Below are 22561 nucleotides of genomic sequence, written 5' to 3' on the forward strand. Positions count from 1 at the left end.
ACATTTTATTAGTCTGTAGAATTTGCTCAAAGACAAAAGAAGAAAACAACCTTCTGGACTGCTAGATGCATATAGATACAGATGTAATTAAAAAAGTAAACCACAAGGCGATCTTTTTATTAGCATTTATAACCTCAACTCATTCTTTCAGGAGAGCCCTGAATCTTTGTATCATACCATGGAATCATAGAATCATAGAATAATTAGGGTTGGAAAGGACCTTAAGATCATCTAGTTCCAAACCCCCTTGCCATGGGCAGGGAGCACTAAACCATGCCATCCAAGGCCTTGTCCAACCTGGCCTTGAACACCACCAGGGATGGAGCATTCACAACTTCCCTGGGCAACCCATTCCAGTGCCTCACCACCCTCACAGTAAAGAACTTCCTCCGTATATCCAACCTAAACTTCCCCTGTTTAAGTTTTAACCCATTATCCCTTGTCTTACCACTACAGTCCCTAATGAATAGTCCATCCCCATCATCCTTGTAGGCCCCCTATCAGATACTGGAAGGCTGCTATGATGTCTCCACACAGCCTTCTCTTCTCCAAGCTGAACAGCCCCAACTTTCTCAGCCTGTCTTCATACGGGAGGCGCCCCAGTCCCTTGATCATCCTCGTGGATGATAACACTTTTAGTAATATTTAATATTGGAGGGGTTTTTGTTCCTCCAAGATATTTTACCTTGCCAGCAATTTAAAATAAAAGATACTCTGAAATTATATTCCTTGTTATATTTTACTCACTCTGAAGTATTTTAAGATAAAAAAAAATCCTAGTTCATTTCATTCTACTTCTAATTTCAAAGTGCTTAAAATGTGTCTAGAAGGAATATAGTACTATATACAAGTTAGTATTTTGCTTTAATCACATGAAAACGGAAAAGCCTAATTAGTTCAGATCTTTAAACACCTGATGCCCTGAATATAAACATTTAATTCCCACTAAAAGTGAAAGGACTTAGATTTTTATACCTGAGAAAAAACAGCTTGCATTATTATCATAGAACCTACACAGAAGCATAACTATAACTTTTGTGTGTACACTGAAAAAATGTATTATTTAGAGAAACAGGAAAAAGCAACATGACACAATCTTAAATTTTGATTACTTGGGTTTATTTTGTTACATTTTTGGAGAAGATAAATAGTCTGAACAAAAAGAGAACTAAGATGTAAATGTACAGTTGTTATAGCAATAACAAACACTGGCGTGCTTTTAGTCTACACATTATAAGCAATACATTTATCATTACTCTGACCATATACCATTCAAACTCAGAGTATGCCTGCTGCTACATCATTACAGGCCTCCTGCAGGCCTCATTCAATTCAATTAGAATATCAGTGCTTTGCTGAATTCCACTGTTCAAACTGCATTTAATCAGTCTTTGGTTCCTCTCTAGTTTGTATGTATTTATATTTAAGCTTTAACAGGACAGCTGTAGGCATAGCTGTGGCTATTTAAGCTTCAGAGAACTAACCTGCTCATGCTTACTATCTTTAAGCCCTACTAAAATCTATGCAACAAAAAGAAGCTACAATTTCTTTAACAATACACTGAAGAGCCCATAAAACCAGATATATTCCAGTTTTGAAAGTCTCTTTATATCCCAATATTTGGCTTTCTTAATTCAAATGCTTAAAACTACATAATCATTATAATCTGTATTTTATGCCAGGTAAGGTGATGAGGCAATGTGGTTAGTCCTGAGGGAAGATTAAAAAACGTATTTCTTCCAGCAGCCAGAAAAAAGCACATAACAAGCTAGAAGAAAGCAGAGTGAGACCCAAGACATTTAAAGCCCAAGAACACATGGAAACCCACATACACAGAAGTTACTAAATGATCATCCCTCTCTGACAATATGCTTTGTTCAGTCACCAAACCACCATCACGCTTCCATTATGAAAACTTTGAAGCCTTCCTGTATAGAAAAGCATACCTATTCTATCAAATTTAGCTTCCAAAACACCCCCACCACTATGCCTCTCCAGTCTAAACATACTACACTTTGCTACTTAAAAAGTCACATACAGGTTAAATTTGAAAAGCTGAGATGAAAACACTATCTCCATTATCTGAAAGATCAATGCTTCCCAGTTCAAATACTAAAGCTGATGATCTTCAGTTGGCATTTGCTCTAGATTTGTCCCATCTTGAAAAAAATCCTTTTATCTAAAATTAATCCGTAACTACCAAGCTTAAATATATTCCCATCAAGTCACTTTGACAAATGAGAGAAAACTGATGTAACCCTACAAAATTACTAGAAATAAAGATACATATAATAGTAAACAATTATTTTCTTTGGTTACTAATGCTTCAAGTAACAGCTAAGTTCCATGTATTTTTTTTCTCTCTCTCTGATAACATTCTTTCTCATCTTACTCTTCTCTTCCCCCTCACCCCCCTTTTTTTTTTTTTATCAAGGACAAAGAGGAATGCAGGACTGCAACTGCAAGTGAAAATACGGGCTTATATTAACTAAAGAACATTATGAAACTAGTACATATTTGAAAAAAAACACAGCACGTAACATACTAAATTTTTCTAAAACATGTCACCACTATTCCTGTGCTTCTGATCACATTCTGTAGACCTGAATTTTCTCCCTCTGCCTGCATTCTCTACATTTTCCTTTGTCACACTAGTAACTTTTGAACAAGGTTAATTATGGCTACTTTATGCTCAAGTACTGTCAGCTGGAAGGGAGGGTGAAAAGGCTGGCAAAGCCGGCAACAGGAGTAACAGAAACCTGATGAGAGGTCTGTGACATCCAGCAGCTTCTGATAACCTTAAAGAGTGTATGAATGTATTTGCATATATTAATTTCCTCTAGCAATTTTTTGAAACTTCAACAAGCAGATGCTTTGGAAGTTCTCTGGCTAATAACAAAGACCAAATTTAATTATGAAAGGTAAGTCAATATTGACTGTTTTCTTGCAATGTTAAGAGCCATATTTTATATGAAGCTCTAATAAACATCACATCTGATTAAGCACCTGTAGCTTGTTTACTAAATCAGTATTAAAATGAGTATTAAATCAGGATTAAAAAAATGGTTTACATATTTCTTGTGAGCAATTCTAAAACCAGTTACAAGTTCAAATTTGTGCAGAATTTGGTTAAGCTTTCTTCAGAGAAGTAATTATATATTCTCTCTTTAGTTACTAAAACCAGTCTTTGTGTTAAAGGTAAGCTCTTGTACCAAATTTCCAGGAAGCTGGGGAGCAGATCAACATGAAATTGCATTCAAAATAGACGTATTTAATACAAAAAGAAAGAGAATCTGGAAATTTTCTTTAAAGTTGTGTTTGTTCAAAATATGGTCTGGAAATATTCAAGCTTCAGCTGCAGTATCCCACACACATTACACATGAGATGCACACCCACACACAAAGATATAGGCTCTTCTTTAAAGGGCATTAATTACTATGGCAACTACTGTGACTGACATAGGCAGGTTCCCTTACTTTATAATTACTTGTATACCCATAGAAACACCAGAACCCCATGACATTTATAAATACAGTTCCAATTTTATCCTACTTTATCCAGTATTGGAAATATACCATCTTTTGAAAATGAAGTAACACGCATCTTAAATTAAATGAATATACAAACAGATCTTGCCATGCAAACACACTGAAGATTCGTGCCCAAACTTTTAAGTAATTCACAGTAATTTCAGAAGGCTGAAATATATAAACTCTAGAAATACATGAATGCGTGCCTCACTGCCTTTCTATAGCCAACACTGACTGAATACTTCAGTTTAGAACACATGAGAAACAGACACACCACCCCCCCAAATCATTATTTTTTTGTATCATATACCTAGCTTACAAAACAGTCTTCAAATACAGCAAGACTAATACAGGATCACAAGCAAGAGCTTGTTTCTGTGTTTTCATCCATTTTACAAATCTCTCTTTGTCACTAATTTAATATTACTATATACACAAAAGATACGTTAAAAGAACCAAGTGGCAGGAAAAAAAAAAAGCAGGCCAGAAAGTACTAGTTATAACTGTTACCCATGCAACCTTCTAGTAATTGACTGTGCCACATTATACATGCAAATATATACACACACAAATTTACATAGTGTCCTACTCAACCTCTGCCTGTTTAGTGCACAGAACAAGTAAGAAACGGTTATTCAATATTTTACATATTTAGCTGAGTGCATAACCAGACTTCTCTTTCCAATATTCACCTCTTTTTCTAAATAAACAATCACTAAAATGTCTCTCACACAATACTCTGTGTTACAGGAACTGATTTCATATTTTAAAATATCCCAAGAGACATTATTTTCATAGACAGGAAGGTAAACTTCCATTTCTTTGCCCTTTGTAGGCTTTTCTGCATTTAAGCCTGCATCAGTTTTGCTGCTTAGCTCCTTCAGGTTTGGTCCTATCAGTTCTGCTGCTGTCCTACAGGAGGCTCTTTTGACTCAAACCTCTTCTCTTTGTTTCTTCTGTTTGCCCCATTTCCATGATTCAGGACTCTCAATTGTATATCCTTGCTAAGCCTGACATAATCTTCCCTTCTTACCTCCAGTCTGCCTACTAGTCTGAGGAAGACATGCTGTATAGAAAGGACTGAAAGGACATTTCTGTCTGAACAGAAAGAGCTGCATGCACTCTTATTAGAGGGCTTATTTTCAATGGGGAGCAGAAACAACACACAGAACAACTAGCTCTTTTTCAGCAACATTTACTTTGGAGTTGTAAGAAACACCTAAGAACTTGTGTTCCCATTAGTTCATCTGCTTTCTTACAATGTTTGGTTTAAAATACAAGTTACTGCAGTTTAACTTACCGAACATTTTCTGGTCTCAATTTATCCAGTACCATCTCTATTAAATCAGGCCTAAATTCTTCAAGCAAATATTCAGCAGCCAATACTTCTTCTATAGGGTAATACTAACAAAAAAAAAAAAAAAAAAATAAAAAAAAAATAAGCCCAGAAGCATGTTGATGAATTAAACAAAAACTAAGCATGAAGGAAATACTGTTTTGTAAAGGAAATAAAAGCATATGTTTCTGGTCACAAAGTCTGTATTAGCATTGTAATTTAAAGTTAGAAGTGTATAGATGTCTTAAAATCTTTCTCTTAAAACTAAAGAAGATGAAGAAGCAGTGAAACTATGCAATCATTTCTCCTCTATTAGGTAATCTTATATACTACATATTACCATTCTCTTGAAATATTTTATGTCCCAATATAAGAAGTCACCCACCTTTGAACAGTTTTGACATAACTCAAGTAAAAAGAACATGGTGAATGCTGACCCCTGGAGGATATTTTCAAAGATAGCAAAACACAAAGTACTCATTAAAGTGCATTTGGGAAAAATTACACATAACCAAACCAGAACAAACAAAACAATAAACCAAACAAAACAAATAAACAAAACCCATCACCATTATAAAAAAACAAAATCCACCACAAAAACAAAGACAACAAACTGCTAAGGTTTTTTAGCATTCTCTAAGACTTCAAAATTTTTTTTACAGTAATGGAAAGTATATTTCAGTTATCTGACAGCATAATGCAAATTTAGATATACATAATTCTAGTGGGTTTTTTTAGGATCAAACTACGAATCTCTTACAATAAGTCACAATTTAAGAAGAAAAAAACCAGTTCCGAGTTCCTCTGAAAATTCTTCGTATAATTGATAGGAAAATTTTATTGGTAAATGTTTAGCATGGGAAAACCACTAGGTGACTTAAGCACTGAGTACCTGCAGTTTGCCATACAGTTGTACTTTTGACCAGAATTATTATAAAATAGCTTTCTGAATTAAATACATTATACAAACAACTACAGTGGAATGACTTCCAGAACACAGAACACAAACGATTTTGGAAAAGAGAAAGGGCTAGGGAAAGGTGTGGAGACCAAGGGCAATGTACCAAACCTGTGTTACAAAAAGTTCAAATGTGAACGCTAAAGATCCAGAATTTGAAAGGTCTATCCTAAAAGATTAACTGCACACTGATGAATTCTCATTTAACTACATTCTGCATAAACAGCTAATCAGACTAAGCAACTTGAAGGGGAGATGTTAAGTAATCTCTTCTAATGCTCTTCTAATCTGAAATTATCAGGGCAATACAGACTTAGAGACCTGAAATCTACACTTTATTTCTTTTACAAACACAGGCCACTGGCTGCTCACCAAGTGGAATTGAACATAAATTTTCTTTGGTTACTTTATTTCTGCATTGCATGAGCAAGAGGATTGGACCAGATAACCTCCAGAGGCCCAGTCTCAACTATTCTGTGATTATTTTTCAGCAAGGTCAGAGCATAATGTAACTAAACCAAAACAGACTAAAACCATCTAGATATGACAACCAGATTAAAATAAAATTTTTAAAATCACACAACTAAGGAGACAAAACACAACAGAAGAAAGAGCACTGCAGATCAGGGAACAATTACCTGGAAAGCATCAAGCCTACACATGACAAATATGAAATACAATTTGACAGCAAGACCTTTGTGGCGACTCCTTAGACCAGCACAAAAGTGCTTTAAAGATGAACTTCTGCTTTGTCGAGTAAAAAGGTTTTGTAAAGCTTTCTGGTAAATACGTAACAACCTATGACATTACGTTTACTCATGCTAACTTACACACATGTTCTTGTCCAAGTTATGAAAAACAGTGAGTATTCATAAGCGCAGAAAATCACCAAACAATAATTCTAGCTCAATTAATTCTACATACAGACTTAGTATGAGTTTGAGGCAATAAAGAGAACTAGAAAAGTTCTTTTTCCATTAGTGTTTAAGCAACTAACAGCAGAATCGGAATTACCATTCACACTGCAAAGCACAGCAAACAAAAAGCAGTGAAAAAAAGCTCCTGAATCAATACCCTGCTCTTTAGAACACTGCTGGCAACTTCCTGGCCTGATTTTTGGAGACAGCAATTGTAATCGGGAATGATCCAACAAATGCAGACCACTGAAAGCTGTTTCAGAAGTCCATTTGTTAATGAGATTTTATGTATTTGACAGAACAAAAGCAAGAGACAAATAGGAGCTCCTTTAAATACCCATTTAAATTATTTCAGTTGTCTAATGCTTTTTAGTAAACAGCAAGACAATATCAAAGTTTAAGATCGTTATTTTAGACTTTACAAATTAAAGGTGTAGGAGCATTAACAGGAATTCCTGCCAAGAAAGCAAAAATGCCTCTGAGTAGATGTAGACATTAGCTGTGCAATGAAGAATGGCTGCAATGCACAGAAGTTACAAGAATTTAACTAGACAAAAAAACCCTGCCTAAATCTTCCTTTAGCGCAAAATGAGGGAACTTAATTTTGAAAGAAGTATGAAAATTAAGTATAAGCTACATGATTCTTTCAGTACCAGTACATGATCACATTAGTAGAGTCAAACATTTCTAATTTCCTCTTAACACAAATGTTTATGCTTACTGCAGTATTTCAACATTGTTAACTATAGAAGCATTCAGAAACATAGCGCTTGTATTGGTGATAAAATCTTAGTTCTCTAATATTTCCCTAGAGAACATTTAGCTATCAGGTAGACACAGAATGACATGGCACATATGTCTTGAGAAACACTGAAACAGATCAAATGGCAACTCCAGTTATTGTAAAATCAGTTCTACCAAGCATAGAAGTATAAAATAGCAGAGACTGAAGGAAATCTGACTTATTGACTGCCAAAACTAAGATTTGTGCAGCATAATATTAACTTCCTAAGCTCCAGGAGTACATGGGACCTTTGCAAACACCTGTACAATCAAACATAGCACTAGATGATTACTGTATTGTAAACAAACACCAAAAACAATCACTTACATGCAACATTCCTCCAAGCTTTGATGTATAACCTCGTGGTCGTTCCTTATCTTTAAACCTGAATGCCACAGCATTTAGATCCTAGGAAACAATGTAAGAAATGGTTGAAAAGTGTATATAAAGGACGATTTTAAGAATAATTACTGGTACTTAATTGCTTTTCATAAAGTAAAAAAATAAAGGAGTTTTGTTGTAGCCATTTTATAGTAATCAGACAAGTATCTAACACAAAAGTTCTCAGTAATATTCAAGTTGCACAATACTCAGAAACAATGTGAAGTGTTATACAAGTCCTGTATGTCCTGTTCATAGTAGAGATCTGTCTCAAAGCTCAGATATTTAAATTTCTTGATAATTTGAAAACACACCAACTTTGATACAACCAATGCAGTGTTCCAGTGCAATGACTGTTGTTATGTTAATGAACTGAAGCCTTTCCCTCTTCCTTTTTTGTTCCTTTTGTCAGCCAACCAAAAGGTACATTTAGAGACAGAAGTGTGTTTCTTTATGCTGTCTTAGCCACAGAAGTAGAACACATCATTCTTAGAGTTCAATGGCAAGAGTGAATTAAAGGGATCTAGGACTATAAAGCAAATAAAAAGGACAGTCCATCCTTTTCTGAAACCATGCTGTGAAACTCACTCATTCAACAATTCAGCTGAAAATAAATTCAAAAGGTTATTTTCCGACTGGTTTGCTAGCTCTTGCTGACTCACCTCACAGCCTCAGGAATATTCAGACTGTTAACAAGAGGAGCAAAGGAAAAACACAGGGATGAGATAGGAGGATGGAACTGCCTCTTTAAAATCTTGTATTTGCTTACAATGGCAGTAAAAAAATTCCTTTGGGACTTTTAGCAGAGGGTAATGAGACTTCTTTTACAGGTATACATTGTCAAAATACAAGAAAAGTTAATGCATCTGCAGAATTTCTACTCTTGGAACATACTCAACAGTTTTCACCAAATAAAGCTAAGATAGAACAAGAACTCTTTAACCAAGTATTTGTAGTGAACCAACAAGTCTATATGCAAAAATGACACTTTTTATTTCACACTGTCACTGAGGAGTGTAGTAATAGGATACTTTACATGTTTTGCTCTGTGCACACAGAACCACATAGACTCATAAGAAGCATGAACAGTTCAGCAAAGACTGAAGTGTACAGCCAAAGTACTCCATGAAAAGTTTCAATTCACTTCTCAAAAAGGTGAGAGAACAAAGAGCAGATTGATGTCCTACTGCCTTTACAATCTCAATTATATGATTTGACACGTGAAAGACAGGGGTAGAACAACAGCCATTTCAATTTCCAGTTCAATGTTACCCCTCCACAGCAAACGTTTCCCCCACTGCACCTTCAGTGAAGGCTAAGGAAGGTTATGTAGAATCCCTGTGGATAGATTAAGATTTTTCTTTCTCTACCTCCATTATGCTATCATAAAATGTCAGCTCACAGCTCTGTAAGAGCATTTCACATCTACATTAAGACAGTATGTTCTGAATGTACTTGTCATTTGTATCATGTTGCACCTCTAAAATAAATAAACTTTACCATGCAATTATTAAAGATTATTTCCACAGCCAAGGCATCTGTTTATACTTATAATCCAAAACTCTAAAAATACAAACGTATATTTCAAGTACCAATCACTGTACCTTGCACTCTTGGAAAACCCATTCCTGAGGTCCTTCTGTACGTAGCTTTTGAATATACTGAAACATGTGCAAAATTATATCTTCAACATGCACTGAAAAGGAAAAGACCTGCTTAATAATTCACTCAGTTCTGCACAAAGAAAAAATTCTGATGAACACAAACATGTAAGCTTATATTTTTAATTACACCCCAACACATGAAGATACTCAAGTACATATGCAATCCCACTGGCAAAGTTAAACATTTTTTCCTCAGACATGCACTTGTTCCCAGCTAATTCTGAAAACTGCAATAAACATGTCTTATGTTTAGATACTGATTTATAATATAATTTAACTCAGGTCTAATTAGCATGAATAAGCAGCACACAGGTATTAACAGCTTTTCTTTTAAACAAATTTACTTTAAAATATTTAATGAAATACTTTAATAGAACCTCAACTAAATTGGTTTCTTATGTTAGATGAAGCATGCCAGCATACTCAGAGATATAAACACAGAGTAACAACCAGTTAATTAAAATAAACTGGCTCTCAAGCTATAAACACAATTAGTCTCTTTGGATACAAACACAAACCCATCAGATCAGTAATAACAAGGAATGCAGACACAGTGCTTCACTTACAAAGTCCTTCTTCTGTCAAGTCCACATTAATGATGAAAAACATGAAACCTCTAGCACCTTCCTTCTGTCCTCCAACAAGAGTATTTACCCATCCTATGAAATAAAAAATATATTACATAAAGAAATCTGTAACAATATAGGCTACATTTTCTTTTTTCTTTTTTTACATTTTTACTACTTTACACGTTTTCCTTTACTCCTATAGCAATGGTGCAAGTTAAACATAAGTCACACCTATCTGATTTTCTGCTCAGAGTGATATGACAAACTCGAGATAATTTGATTATTGGGTAATTTATTTCTATTTGCAAACAGTAATATGAAGAAAAATAGTGAAAAGATATGCTCTTCTTCTTTTCCAGACATTAAGGGACCTGACAGTATTCTCTAAGTCAGTGACAAAATAGGGCCAAGATCAAAGTCAATGTCAATGTTCATATAACCCTCTAAACAAGGGCAGATAAAGAGGAGTGCAAGAAATAATACCTACAGTAGTCAGCGTGCCTGTTATTTATTCTTACCCACCACAGAACAAAAATATAGTGCAAAACTGCTTACAACCCAAACTACTCAAACAGTTGGTAGCTTTAAATTTAACACAAGGAGGTCAATTTTAAGTGAACTGTAGCTTCAAACAAATGCGTAATAAATTACTTTTCAGTTCTTTACCTTCAAAGGCCTTACCTTTGGCTTTAAGCTCTGATAAAAGACTCCCTGGGCCTTCATGCCCAATCAGATGACCAAGGTAATGGCCAGGGTTTGATTTATAGTACTTCTGAAGGTCTGGTATAGGAAATGTGACATAAAGATTTCTGATGTCCTTAATGGGTACCACTTTGTAAAGTTGCTGAGGGGGAAATAAACAAAGAAATCCATAAACAAAAGGGAACTGTCATTATTTTATTCATCTGAGGAGCACATATGTTCCCTTCACACATGCACAGATATTTTATTACAAACGTATCAACAAAATCTGGAAAGTAAAACTTAGGGCAACACTTCTGTCATTCAAGATGCAAACAGAAAAAAGAATTATCTCAGTTACTTACAGCTGCAACCAAATATACAACCTTTACTATAAACTACATAATACTGTACTTAGCATGGAAAGAAAGGTAGGTGGAAAATTAAGAAATAAATACGGAACTTAACAGGGACATTGATACGAAAGTAATAAAGTGCACAGTACACTACTGAAACATGAAAAAAAATCATTTAAGATATACACTCCTGAGGGAAGATGTATCTCTCTACGTACCCGGAGATGTTCTTCTTGGAAAGGATGTTCAGGAAACTCTGGTATAGGAACATTTTTATTCTCTACTTCTGAAAATAACTTTACTACTAAGCAAGTCAGCTCATCCAAGGATTCTAGAATAAACAAACATTAGAAAAAGCAAAATCATTATCTGAAGATTCTGGCAAATTTGGACTTTTTTGGGGGAGACATGAATTCTTATAGAAAACTAGTTGTAATGGTATGATTATTATTAATTTCAAAAAGGAAATCTATATTAATACTTAAGCTTTGAACTATAACATGCTTCAAGGACCGTGGTTATTAAAGGAAGGCTTCAACCATGATTAAAATAAATCCAGTAACCAAAAAAAACATATTTAAATTTTACTGATGAAGCTAAGCTGGAACCAAAGAAAAGACACATCAGATATTGTACGTTTACATAAAATAAACATTTCACAGAAAGGTTAACGGACATGGTATTATTACAGCTGCAAATTTTCCAGAGTGAAAGCACCTTTGCCAAAACTTGGATTTTCTTCAGCCTCAGTTCATCTCCAGTACTTCATGTATCCTGTGAGCCAGGGTTATCTGTCCTCAGTGCCCTAAATTTCACACACATCTGTGACCTGTTTAAGCACTTCAACTTTAATATCCACTTTACTTCCAGTCCTACTCTGCAAAAAGAACAGGAAGTCCATTTGCAGACAGACAGAATTTGATGTTCTGCATGAATTCACCTAAATTGACCTATACGATTTATGTTGAAACACTGCCTTCAAAATAGCTATCTGCTTAAATAAATGCATTTTGGAGCCCTTCTCAAAGTGAGAATAAAATAAGAAAGACACATTCATCAAATTTTTTAGCACATGCCTTTCAAGGGTGGGCGTTTCTTGGATTGCTCAAAGTACAACCTTAATCCTTGAAAGATTTAAAAAAGCAGTCACCTTGTTCAATTTAGAATCCCCGTTGGATTTAGAAGGCAGAATCTTTCCTACCCAACACATGTATGCTCCTATCGGTGGATAAAGAACTGGCTGGATGGCCGCACGCAAAGACTTGTGGTCAATGACTCAATGCCCAGCTGGAGACCAGTAACCAGCAGTGTCCATCAGGGATCAGTCTTGCTCAGCATCTTTGTCAGTGATATGGACAGTGAGACTGAGTGTGCCTTCAGCAAGCTTGCTGATGCCACCAAGCTGTGTGGTTCAGTTGATACACCGGAGGGAAGGGATGCCATCCAGAGGGACCTTGACACGCTTGTGAGGTGGGCTGATGCCAACCTTACAAAGTTTAACCATGCCAAGTGCAAGGTCCTACACCTGGGTCAGGGCAATCCCAGGCACAGCCACAGGTTGGGCAGAGAAGAGATTCAGAGCAGCCCTGCAGGGAAGGACTTGGGGGTGTTGGTCGATGAGAAAATGAACAAGAGCCGGCTTCAGTGTGCGCTCGCAGCCCAGAAAGCCAACCGTATCCTGGGCTGCATCAAAAGGAGCATGACCAGCAGGTCGAAGGAGGTGATCCTGCCCCTCTACTCTGCTCTCATGAGACCTCACTTGGGAGTATTGTGTGCAGTTTTGGTGTCCTCAACAGAAAAAGGACATGGAACTGTTGAAACAAGTCCAGAGAAGGGCCACGAGGATGATCAGGGGACTGGAGCACCTCCCGTATGAAGACAGGCTGAGAAAGTTGGGGCTGTTCAGCCTGGAGAAGAGAAGGCTGCGTGGAGACCTCACAGCAGACTTCCAGTATCTGAAGGGGGCCTATAAGGATGCTGGGGATGGACTCTTCATTAGGGACTGTAGTGATAGGACAAGGGGTAACGGGTTAAAACTTAAACAAGAGAAGTTTAGATTGGATACAAGGAGGAAGTTCTTTACTGTAAGGGTGGTGAGGCACTGGAATGGGTTGCCCAGGGAAGTTGTGAATGCTCTGTCCCTGGTGGTGTTCAAGGCCAGGCAGGACAAAGCCTTGGGTCACATGGTTTAGCATTGAGGTGTCCCTGCCTATGGCAGGAAGGTTGGAACTAGATGATCTTAAGGTCCTTTCCAACCCTAATTATTCTATGATTCTATGTTCATTTATGCTTTACAACAACAGTGAGGGTTCTCTTAGATCAGATATCCAGTTGCCAGGGTGCTTCTTACTGAAAAAGTTTCCACTTCGAATTCTGTATGTGAACTCCCATGCTAAAGCTGTTCTATGATTACTCATTGAATTTTGCTTTTGATCAGCTAAAAATAAGTAACTGAATTTCATTATTTAATTTTTAGCAAACTTTTAAATATTTAATACTATTTACTACAGAAATTACATTTTGGTTCCCTCACCACTTTGTACTGACACTGATATATTTTTATTTGTTTTACATTACATACCTATAGAGGTAGGAAAACGAGAATTATTAGGCTGCACACAACTTTAGACATCCATTTATTTCAGAACGCACAGGAGTGCAGAGAGACAGATCATGGGGGACTTGCAGTGCACAACTCAACCTATTTTTGTTACAGGACTTCCAACTATTTATGTATTAATCAGCAGTACTGCTACATTGACAGCAACATATTTCAGCAAAGAATTTATGGAATAATGCTAACGAGATTTGTTTTCTACGGTTTGCTTTTTGTGGGTGAAGCTCCCTGAAAATAATTTTTAAATACTTGTAAATTTTCAAATTTGATGCTAGAGGCAAGCCCTTAAATACCCAAAGCAGTCATGAACATAAAGCCTTCCAGAAAGTAACTGCATAATTCTCTCGCTTGAACAAATAACAGTGTCTTCTCAGGGAAAATAACATACAATTTTTGTCCAAACAGCACTTCACTATTACAGTAGCAACCACTTAAACACAACAAATAAGGGTAGTTGTACAGCATTTTGTATATAGGCAGACAAACGAATAACCCTAGTTATTTGTTATTTGTAACCAAGTTACCTTCCAAAAAATTCTTTTATGAGATCGAGAGGAAAAGTCCCAAAGATTGTTTCAAAGGCTCTGTTTTTTCTAAATATGAAACTATTTACATGGACAACACAAAGAAAGAATTTGACTGTGAAAAATGACTAGTAAAACCACTTAAATTCAAGAGTTTAATGAGAATGATTTTTGTATTTTGCATTAAAAAAAATACATATGTGCAAACTGCAGAAATGTTTGAAAAGAACAGATTTTAAGACTATTTTTTATATTTTATTGGCATTTGAAATGCAAATCTTGTCTGTCCTGGAATATTGCCTGTCCAGTAAACAACTAGTTGAAAAAAAGAAAGATGCCTTGAAACCTTCAAAACAGAACTGTTAAATGAAAAAGAGAATTTTAATTCAATTATTTTAAACTCTGATCACTACCTACTTACCTTCAATGAATAAATATTTTTATAGAAACTTTTTTATTTTGCTCAGATAAAATAAACAAGAAAAAACTCAGAAGGGGGAAGCACTCTTTTAAATAGCAATAAAAATAAATTCACTATATTGAAAAATATTTACAAGCTATCTTCATCAGTACTACAGTGTTTACTTGAAGATTTCCACTACTACCAAAAGGCTTTTGCACACATGACATACATTATGCCCTACTGGTATTGCCTACATACCTACCAGTAACACGTCTGATACCCCACCTTTAAAAAAAAATAAAAATTACATGTACCACATTTTCCTTTTCAGCTTGCAACACTGAAAAAAACCCTTCACCATAGTCAAATCAATGTGTGATGTTACAGCAGGTGAGATGTAATAATAAATAGATTTGAAAGGAATAAGTAGCCTGGAACTGATTTGTAGTGAGTATATGCACAAAACTTGGATTCACTTAAGAAATACAATCCCCACTGTGTCTGTCAACCTCAAAAATCTACAATAAAAAATGATTCAGGTATATGCTATGATTGAAATTAAACAGGTACATTTTCTTAATCAGCTTCATACTCAGCATTCTGTAAACAGAAAGTAGTAAAGGAAGATTTCACTTTGCTAATGAATTTTATTCCATTCACACTCATCATCTGAGCATTATTGTAAACCACCATCCAAATACCAGTCTGACAGCATATTTTCAAAAAGCACTTTTCAACACTGTTATTAAGCTTTTGGCAAGCCCATGTAAAATATCAACTCGACTGTGTAAAATTTTAAGCAGTTGGAACCTCTGTTAATTCAGAAGCAGAATCATAGAATGGCTTGGGTTGGAAAAGACCTTAGGATCATCTAGTTCCAAACCCCCTACCATGCGCAGGTATGCCTCATACTAGACCATATTGCCCAAGGCCCTGTCCAACCTGGCCTTGAACACTGCCAGGGATGGAGCATTTACCACTTCTTTGGGCAACTGTAAAAAGTAAACTGAAGTAAAGCCTTTTTATCTGAATGTTAGGTCAGATTTATCCTTTGATAATACAGAAATTTTTGTAGTGGAAATATAAGTCTAAAATATGAAAACAGTATCGAAAGCCCCCTCAACATCAGAAACCAGACAGGTGCCAGTCTTCAGAAGACAAACATACAATGACAGGAACTGGTGACTTGATAATAGATTTAAAATTTTCAGTTTATGTTCCTACTGTAAGCTTATAAATATGAAAATTCATACATTGCAAACTACTTCACTAAACATAAAATTACGTTTGGTCAGTCTGCACAAATTTTACTTTCTTCCCTTCTGTATTTTCCAACACTTACATTCGCTTATATTTTCTTCAAACATAAATACACATAAAGTCTTACTCAATCAGCAGAATAAAACTCACCTCTTCCTAAGACACAAATAGCCATTAAATTTGATGAATAATAAGTAGAATGGAACTTCAATAGCTCTTGTCTTACATCTATTCCTTCTTTGGTTGGTCTAGTTTCCAGAGTGAGTTTGTTCCCTGTAATTTAAAAAGAAGTTAACTACATTTGATATTTATGAATTTAAAATGAAAAATATAAATTAGTGAGTCTGCTTTCCTCCAGGTGGATAACAATTTGAAAAACAAACAAACAACAACAAACCATGTGTAGTAAGTAAACTGGATCAGTGCTGTCTCAGCATATCAGAGACAATAAATACTTCCACTCTCAATCTGCACATTCCTAAAGAACCAGAGATGGTTTAGTCTCCCAAATTAATCGTTTTAATTTAAATGGGTTACTTCAAAGCAAGTAAGCTCAGGCTCTAAGTCAGAGGTTTTTAATTTAGTACATTTGTAGCAGGTTTTTGCTCCAATATACACACTCCTATCATAGGAATCACTGTGTGAAATTACTTGTAGCACTGTGTGACACAAGTTATAGCCCAGTGCATTAAATATATGATTACTAATTTAGAAATGTTATTTGTAGATTTGACTGTTCAGCTTCTGCTTCAAAAACAGCTGAGCTGTTGCTACAGTAGGGGAATAGGACTAGAGAGGAAGAAAACTACAACTCTTCCTGAATAAGCCCGAAAGCAGGAGATACCAAACTTGCTCCATTAAATTACTCTCCTGTTAATTAGTGCAATTTTTACATCAACATCAAGATTTCAATGATTTATTCTAAGGACACACTCCACATTTATAATGAAAACAGAACTCATGTTTAGTAAAGGTAAGAAGAAAATCAGAGTCTACACTGGATTTTAATCGACTCCACTTCTCACTACTATGTGGGCACACAAAATCATCAAAAGAATCTACAGATCAGATGTGCAAATACTCTATCCGTTAACTCTGTGATCAGTAACTCCTTTAAGCCACAACCAGACCAGATACAGAAGAGAGCAAGGGAGGCAGAAGAAGAATAAGCTGAGAAAGTGTAGCATAAAAGTTAACTTATGTACATACAGGGAAAAAACAGCAAGAGAGAGAGAAGACAGAGAGCATACCTGCCATGTATATATGCCCAGTGCACAAATCTTACAATCACAGATGCAAGTGAATACAAATCAACAAGGCAAAATGAGCTACATAAATAATACATGACAAGTATATTGTCCAGATGTTTGGTGATTAGATACAAGTCTAATTAGAATTGCAACAGTCAACAAATCATCATGAAGAGACTGCCTGAAGCACTATATTGCTTTAATTTCCAAAGTTCACATATAAGGAAAAAGCAAGGATTTTTAATTACACCTAAAAGGCATAATTAGGGTATTATGTTTAAAATATTTTTGTCTGTATTCCTCACTATCTGCAGGCAAATGAAATGTGGGTTTTCTTTCCCACAGAATCAACACATAGGTTAAAATAAAACAGAATAAAATACAACAAAAAAAAGCTAAAGATTTAGCTCAGAAACTGTGCTGTTACAATACTGGAGTATGTACATTAAGACGCAAGAGTCTTGTAGATGTAAGAAAATGGACTCTAGACAACGCAGAAGTACCTAGGAAGTACTTGACACTGGTGAAGGTATTGACAGAGAAGAATTACCATCACAGGCATCAACTCAGGGAGATGGATGAAGGGTATGTGGGACAAAATGCACATCCTAACAAGAGAACTGGAAGATTAAGGTGAATTTGTTTCTCTGGACAGACAAAGAGTAATAGAAGGTCTGCTGGAAAACACGCTGCTACGAGGAGTGACCTGAAGCATCAAATGAAGTCATTCCTGTATTCTGCTAGACTAACAACATTTCAACTGGTCAAAAGGGAACAGTAAGAAGGATGCCAACTGTAGTTGTCATGAAAACCGTACCACAGCTGTCATCTCTAAGTAAATAAAAAACATCAAAGCTGGGCTCTACATCTGCAAAGTTAGATCTACAGGAAGGCTACATGCTATAATTTAATTTCAGGATCAAAGCCTAATGTAAGTAGAGGTGAGCATGACTACTGCTATTGAATTTGAGCACATTTCAGGTATTCTCCCCATGAAAACATTTCACTTGTATCCACTATAAAACCTTCGTTAATTGCAGAAAAACATTCTGCAACTTTCACTTACATTTTCTGAGTGCTATAGAAAAATTAAATAATCTCTTCTGTAGCAGAGATTACAGAATGTACTTCAGATGCTTGCCTGCCCAAATTTTCAAATTTACCTGTTTGGAGAATGTAGTTACACTTTCCCTGTTTCAGATAGCCTGTTTTTCTTGGTGAACAGAGCAAACACACTCCTGTAGCAGCTGGCTCCAGCTCCTCTACTATGACCTACATCAACAGGTGCAAAAATACTCTTTCTTGAGACAGAGGAAGAAACTAACTCTTTAAGCCCATTATCTGCCCTTTCATCATCCTACTGTACCAAATATTTTCATCCAGCAGACCGATTCAGCCACAAAATACATTCATGCTCAAGGACCAAACACTGCAGTGCATGAATTAACAGCCCTGTCACTTCGACAGTTTCAACAGAAAACCAAATTCACGTAGAAAATAACTTCTATAAAGAAAGAATAAAGAAAATTGAAACTTTTGCCAAAGCATCAAACTTTTGTGGTTTCGACCATAAATACAGCATCTTACTTTAATGCTTTTTAAATTGAGGTTTTCAGGTGTTTAAATTGTTATTAAGCATTCTGTGAATAATAAAGCCAGAAAAAAAACCTACAACCATAAGATTAGGATTTGTCCAAGACCTTTTTATCTATCCATCTAGTACAGCTGTGTTCTGTGCTTAAGATTTTGAGTTTTATATTCTTACTAGTAATTTTCACATTAACTTGCTCATCTTTCCAATTTGACCTAGCCACTGTCATGTGGTCCTAATGCAATACTAGCTAGCAAAAACAGCATGTGACTAACAACAATTTAAACTTTGTTATGCACAAAGACTTAACAGTACCAAATTATGACAAATCCAGTAATAGGAAAACAGCATTCACTACAGTAATTATCAAAATCATAAAGGATGCTTCATCACTATACTGCAAGTCTTGGATCACTCTGCTTCTTATGTTTTTGTCTAGCTCTGTTTGGTCTACGATGTGGAAAATATGACAAAGCACCATAATAAACTTGCATAGAAAGGGGGAAGAAGGCAATTGTTTCAGTCTGTCTTTAACAACTTTATATAAACAATGCTACTGTGTGTTACACAGAACTCCAATGGATGGATAATTATATTCTGACAAACCTGTTCCAAATTTACTGAAGGGATGATTGGGATTTCCAGTAGCCTTCTCTAATTGAAACAACCTCCAGGCATCATTCATCAGATTCTTCTCATGCTCAGAATCAACAGCATTCACTTCCCTGTCTTTGCAGCTTTCATCGAACAAAGGGCACAGGAAAAACTGGGCAAATCTAAACAAAAAAATTTAAATTAAAGGCAAGAGTACTGTACATAAACGGCAACAGAAAACTATGAAGTTTATGTACCTCCTGTAAACACACTAATATATTATTTCTGTAATGCAAAAGTTATAAATTATGTAACATTTCTGACACTGATTCACAAATTTTACTTCTCAGTTTCTTTATTTATAAATGCAGACAACAATATATTCATCATATAAGGTACTATGACGATCAAGGGCCTTACATCATAATTAATACACTGAACATTTCCACTGTTTTGAAGTTTAGCTGCAAGAGACTCTTTTAATCTCACAAATCAAGTCAGTCTAGTCAGACATCAAGGGAAAATCCAAGGGAAAAAAAAAAAAACAACACTCTTTACCTCACTGACTACACATCTTTCAATTCCTGTCCCCTCCCACAAAAGGCAGAGATTTCAGTGAGTTCCCTTTACTAAAGGCATCCTAATATATTTCTAGACTTCATCCTTCTTTTGCTATCAATGAAATAAGGATCCTACAGGAAGCATAGTATTTGATTATACAATCAGAGTATTTGCACAATGCAGAAGCTCATAATCATATTCTGTGTCCCATATGGATTGAAATATGAGTATTTCCAAAAACCATTCAGTGTAAACACAAACTTTGAACTTCAAAAATACTGCCTCAGCAAAGAACTCTGCTAGCTGAAAAAACCTGAGCAAAACTTTTGTACTGAAAAATATCTGTTATCAGTTTTAACAAAAGATAGCACCCTCAAACATTTCTTTAATATCATAACAAAAAAACTGAAAAAAAACCCCAAACTAACAAAAAAAAAACACCTCACAAACTTTTACACAATTTCAAATTGCACCCATATCACAAAAATCTATTTACCTGTCTAGCGCACCTTCCAGATGTTCATGTGATACATCAAAGTAATAGTTGGTATGTTCTCCACTTGTGAAAGCATTTGAGCTCCCGGCATGCTCACTAAGAAATTGGCTATACTCATTCTCTTTTGGATACTTCTTGGTTCCCAGGAACAACATATGCTCACAAAAGTGACTAAGCCCAGCAATGTTGGGGGGATCAGACAAGGATCCTGCAGGAGGAAAAATTCCATGTAACCATTCAGAAAGTAATATTAAATTGTTAAGTCTTTTAAAGTGCTTTATATTACAGTGTGTTGCCTCAGGCAATTATATCAATTCTGTAGATGTAAGCAGACACTTGTGCAGCTACAGTCAACTAAATTCAATCTTAAAAATAAAATAAAATAAAGACTTAGTAACTGAACCAATTAGTGTCTCAAATTGCCTCTCCAAATCAGCCTGCACTGCCTTACAGAGACAATTTTTCCGTTGAAGTCTATGACTCATAATCAGTAAAGAGCTGGCAGATCAGTGTTCTGAATTCTATACCTTGACTTTAATAATTGCACTGTGTAAAGGGCAGCAATTGCCAACCACAATTAAGGAGGTATTTATCCTGTGGTTTATAGGATGACTGATAACCTGTAATTGCCTGAACGCAAGCAGCTACTGCTGACCAGCTAGTAATTACGAAGGCGGATGGATTAAAAGACAGTAATGATGTGCAGGAACGGAAGCCAGAAATGTGGAAGTTAGAGTGACCTGCTTTGGAGTATGCAATGATGTGCAATGGGAGAAATGAAGGCAACAGATACATCTCCTTCAGTACATATGCAGGAAATGGATGCTGCAGTTGGCTATTACTGCCATAGTACCTAGCAAAATCACATTTGGCATCCTCTGAGTGAGATGACTTGTGACAGCTATCTCCATAATAAAAAAGGCCAGAAATTTTCAAAGCTGCTCTACTATTTCTGTCCAAACACCAACAGCAGTCAGAGTTCCCAACTATAACACAGCAAGAGGATCCTTATGTAATGTGTGTGCACATCATACTTTCCAAGCAACTGAGAAACTACACAAGCTTGAGAAATACCTCAGACCTAAGAAAGGCTTCCATTGTTCCAAAGAATCAAAGTAACTACCTTCCTTTCTATTTCCAGTGTTTCTATTTGCACACCTAAGCATCACTGGAGTTAGGGAGTGCCCTTCCAACTCTTCAGCACTACAGCATTTTCTCACCTCTACACATCAACAACTTAACATGAAAGAAAAAAAAAAAAAAGTCTGACATAACAGATGGAGCTGTCTGAAATAATTGCACTCACACCCGCCCCTTTTCTGCTTACAAAAGATCTTTCATAACATGAAACTTAATGGTTAAAAGAAGTCTGTCTACTGACCGACCTACACTTGAGTAAACAGAGAATACAGTAAGAGTATTTAATTAACTCTCATAATTTTTAACTTTAAGTGTCAAAGAATTAAACAAACTCTAAATGACAATGAAAGACAAAGCTGCCAACTGGATACCATGCCTGCCAGTTTAATTGCAATTAAGATACCAAAACTTGAAGCTATTTTATTAATGACATAATGAACACAACATGCATTAAATACCTATGTGTACATCAAGTGCTGCTGAAGATTTATCTGTGGTGGGGTCACTAATGAGAAGAGCTTTAATGCCATTTGCCAATTCCAGTCCACGATATTCTCGTTTATCCTCAGGTGATTTGATAATTTCATTTGTTATTCTCTTAATAGCTGGATTGTTCATTTTGTTGTTTGTCTCTGTCTGAAACCTAAAAGAAAGCAGAAGAAATATCACTTACTATTTTTACATAGGCCATGATAATATTTTAATATTATGATAAAGAATTCTGGGTGATACTGACACCAAGAAATTGAGTTCTGAACAAAACTCATAGAACTGGACTAAAAGTTTAGCTCAGATCCTGAAAGATACTGCTGTTAGAACAAACAAACACCACCAAACCAAAAACCAAGCCACATTATACATTTGTAGATCATGCAATTGAATGTTTCAAGTTTCATACTAACAGTAATTTAAGAAAGTAAAGAAATGTCATCCCCTTATTCAATTATG

At 35.7% G+C, this 22561-nt stretch overlaps 1 protein-coding gene across 8 annotated transcripts in view; it reads right to left on the reverse strand.

Annotated features, from left to right (window-relative positions):
- The window catches only part of IDE (insulin degrading enzyme), a 70043-nt gene that overhangs the window by 35751 nt on the left and 11731 nt on the right, over positions 1-22561 (reverse strand). For all 8 annotated transcript variants that reach the window (XM_080620305.1, XM_080620298.1, XM_080620304.1 and 5 more), the window contains exons 2-11: positions 22072-22256; positions 20474-20681; positions 19429-19598; positions 16132-16254; positions 11396-11508; positions 10822-10984; positions 10138-10230; positions 9512-9603; positions 7854-7934; positions 4832-4935 (exon numbers count right to left, since the gene is read on the reverse strand). In XM_080620305.1, coding sequence (XP_080476431.1) covers positions 4832-4935; positions 7854-7934; positions 9512-9603; positions 10138-10230; positions 10822-10984; positions 11396-11508; positions 16132-16254; positions 19429-19598; positions 20474-20681; positions 22072-22256 — 1332 coding nt within the window. The remainder of the gene's footprint in view (positions 1-4831; positions 4936-7853; positions 7935-9511; positions 9604-10137; positions 10231-10821; positions 10985-11395; positions 11509-16131; positions 16255-19428; positions 19599-20473; positions 20682-22071; positions 22257-22561) is intronic.

This window comes from Psittacula echo (genome assembly GCF_963264785.1).
Source record: "Psittacula echo genome assembly, chromosome: 6".
Taxonomy (NCBI): Eukaryota; Metazoa; Chordata; class Aves; order Psittaciformes; family Psittacidae; genus Psittacula; species Psittacula echo.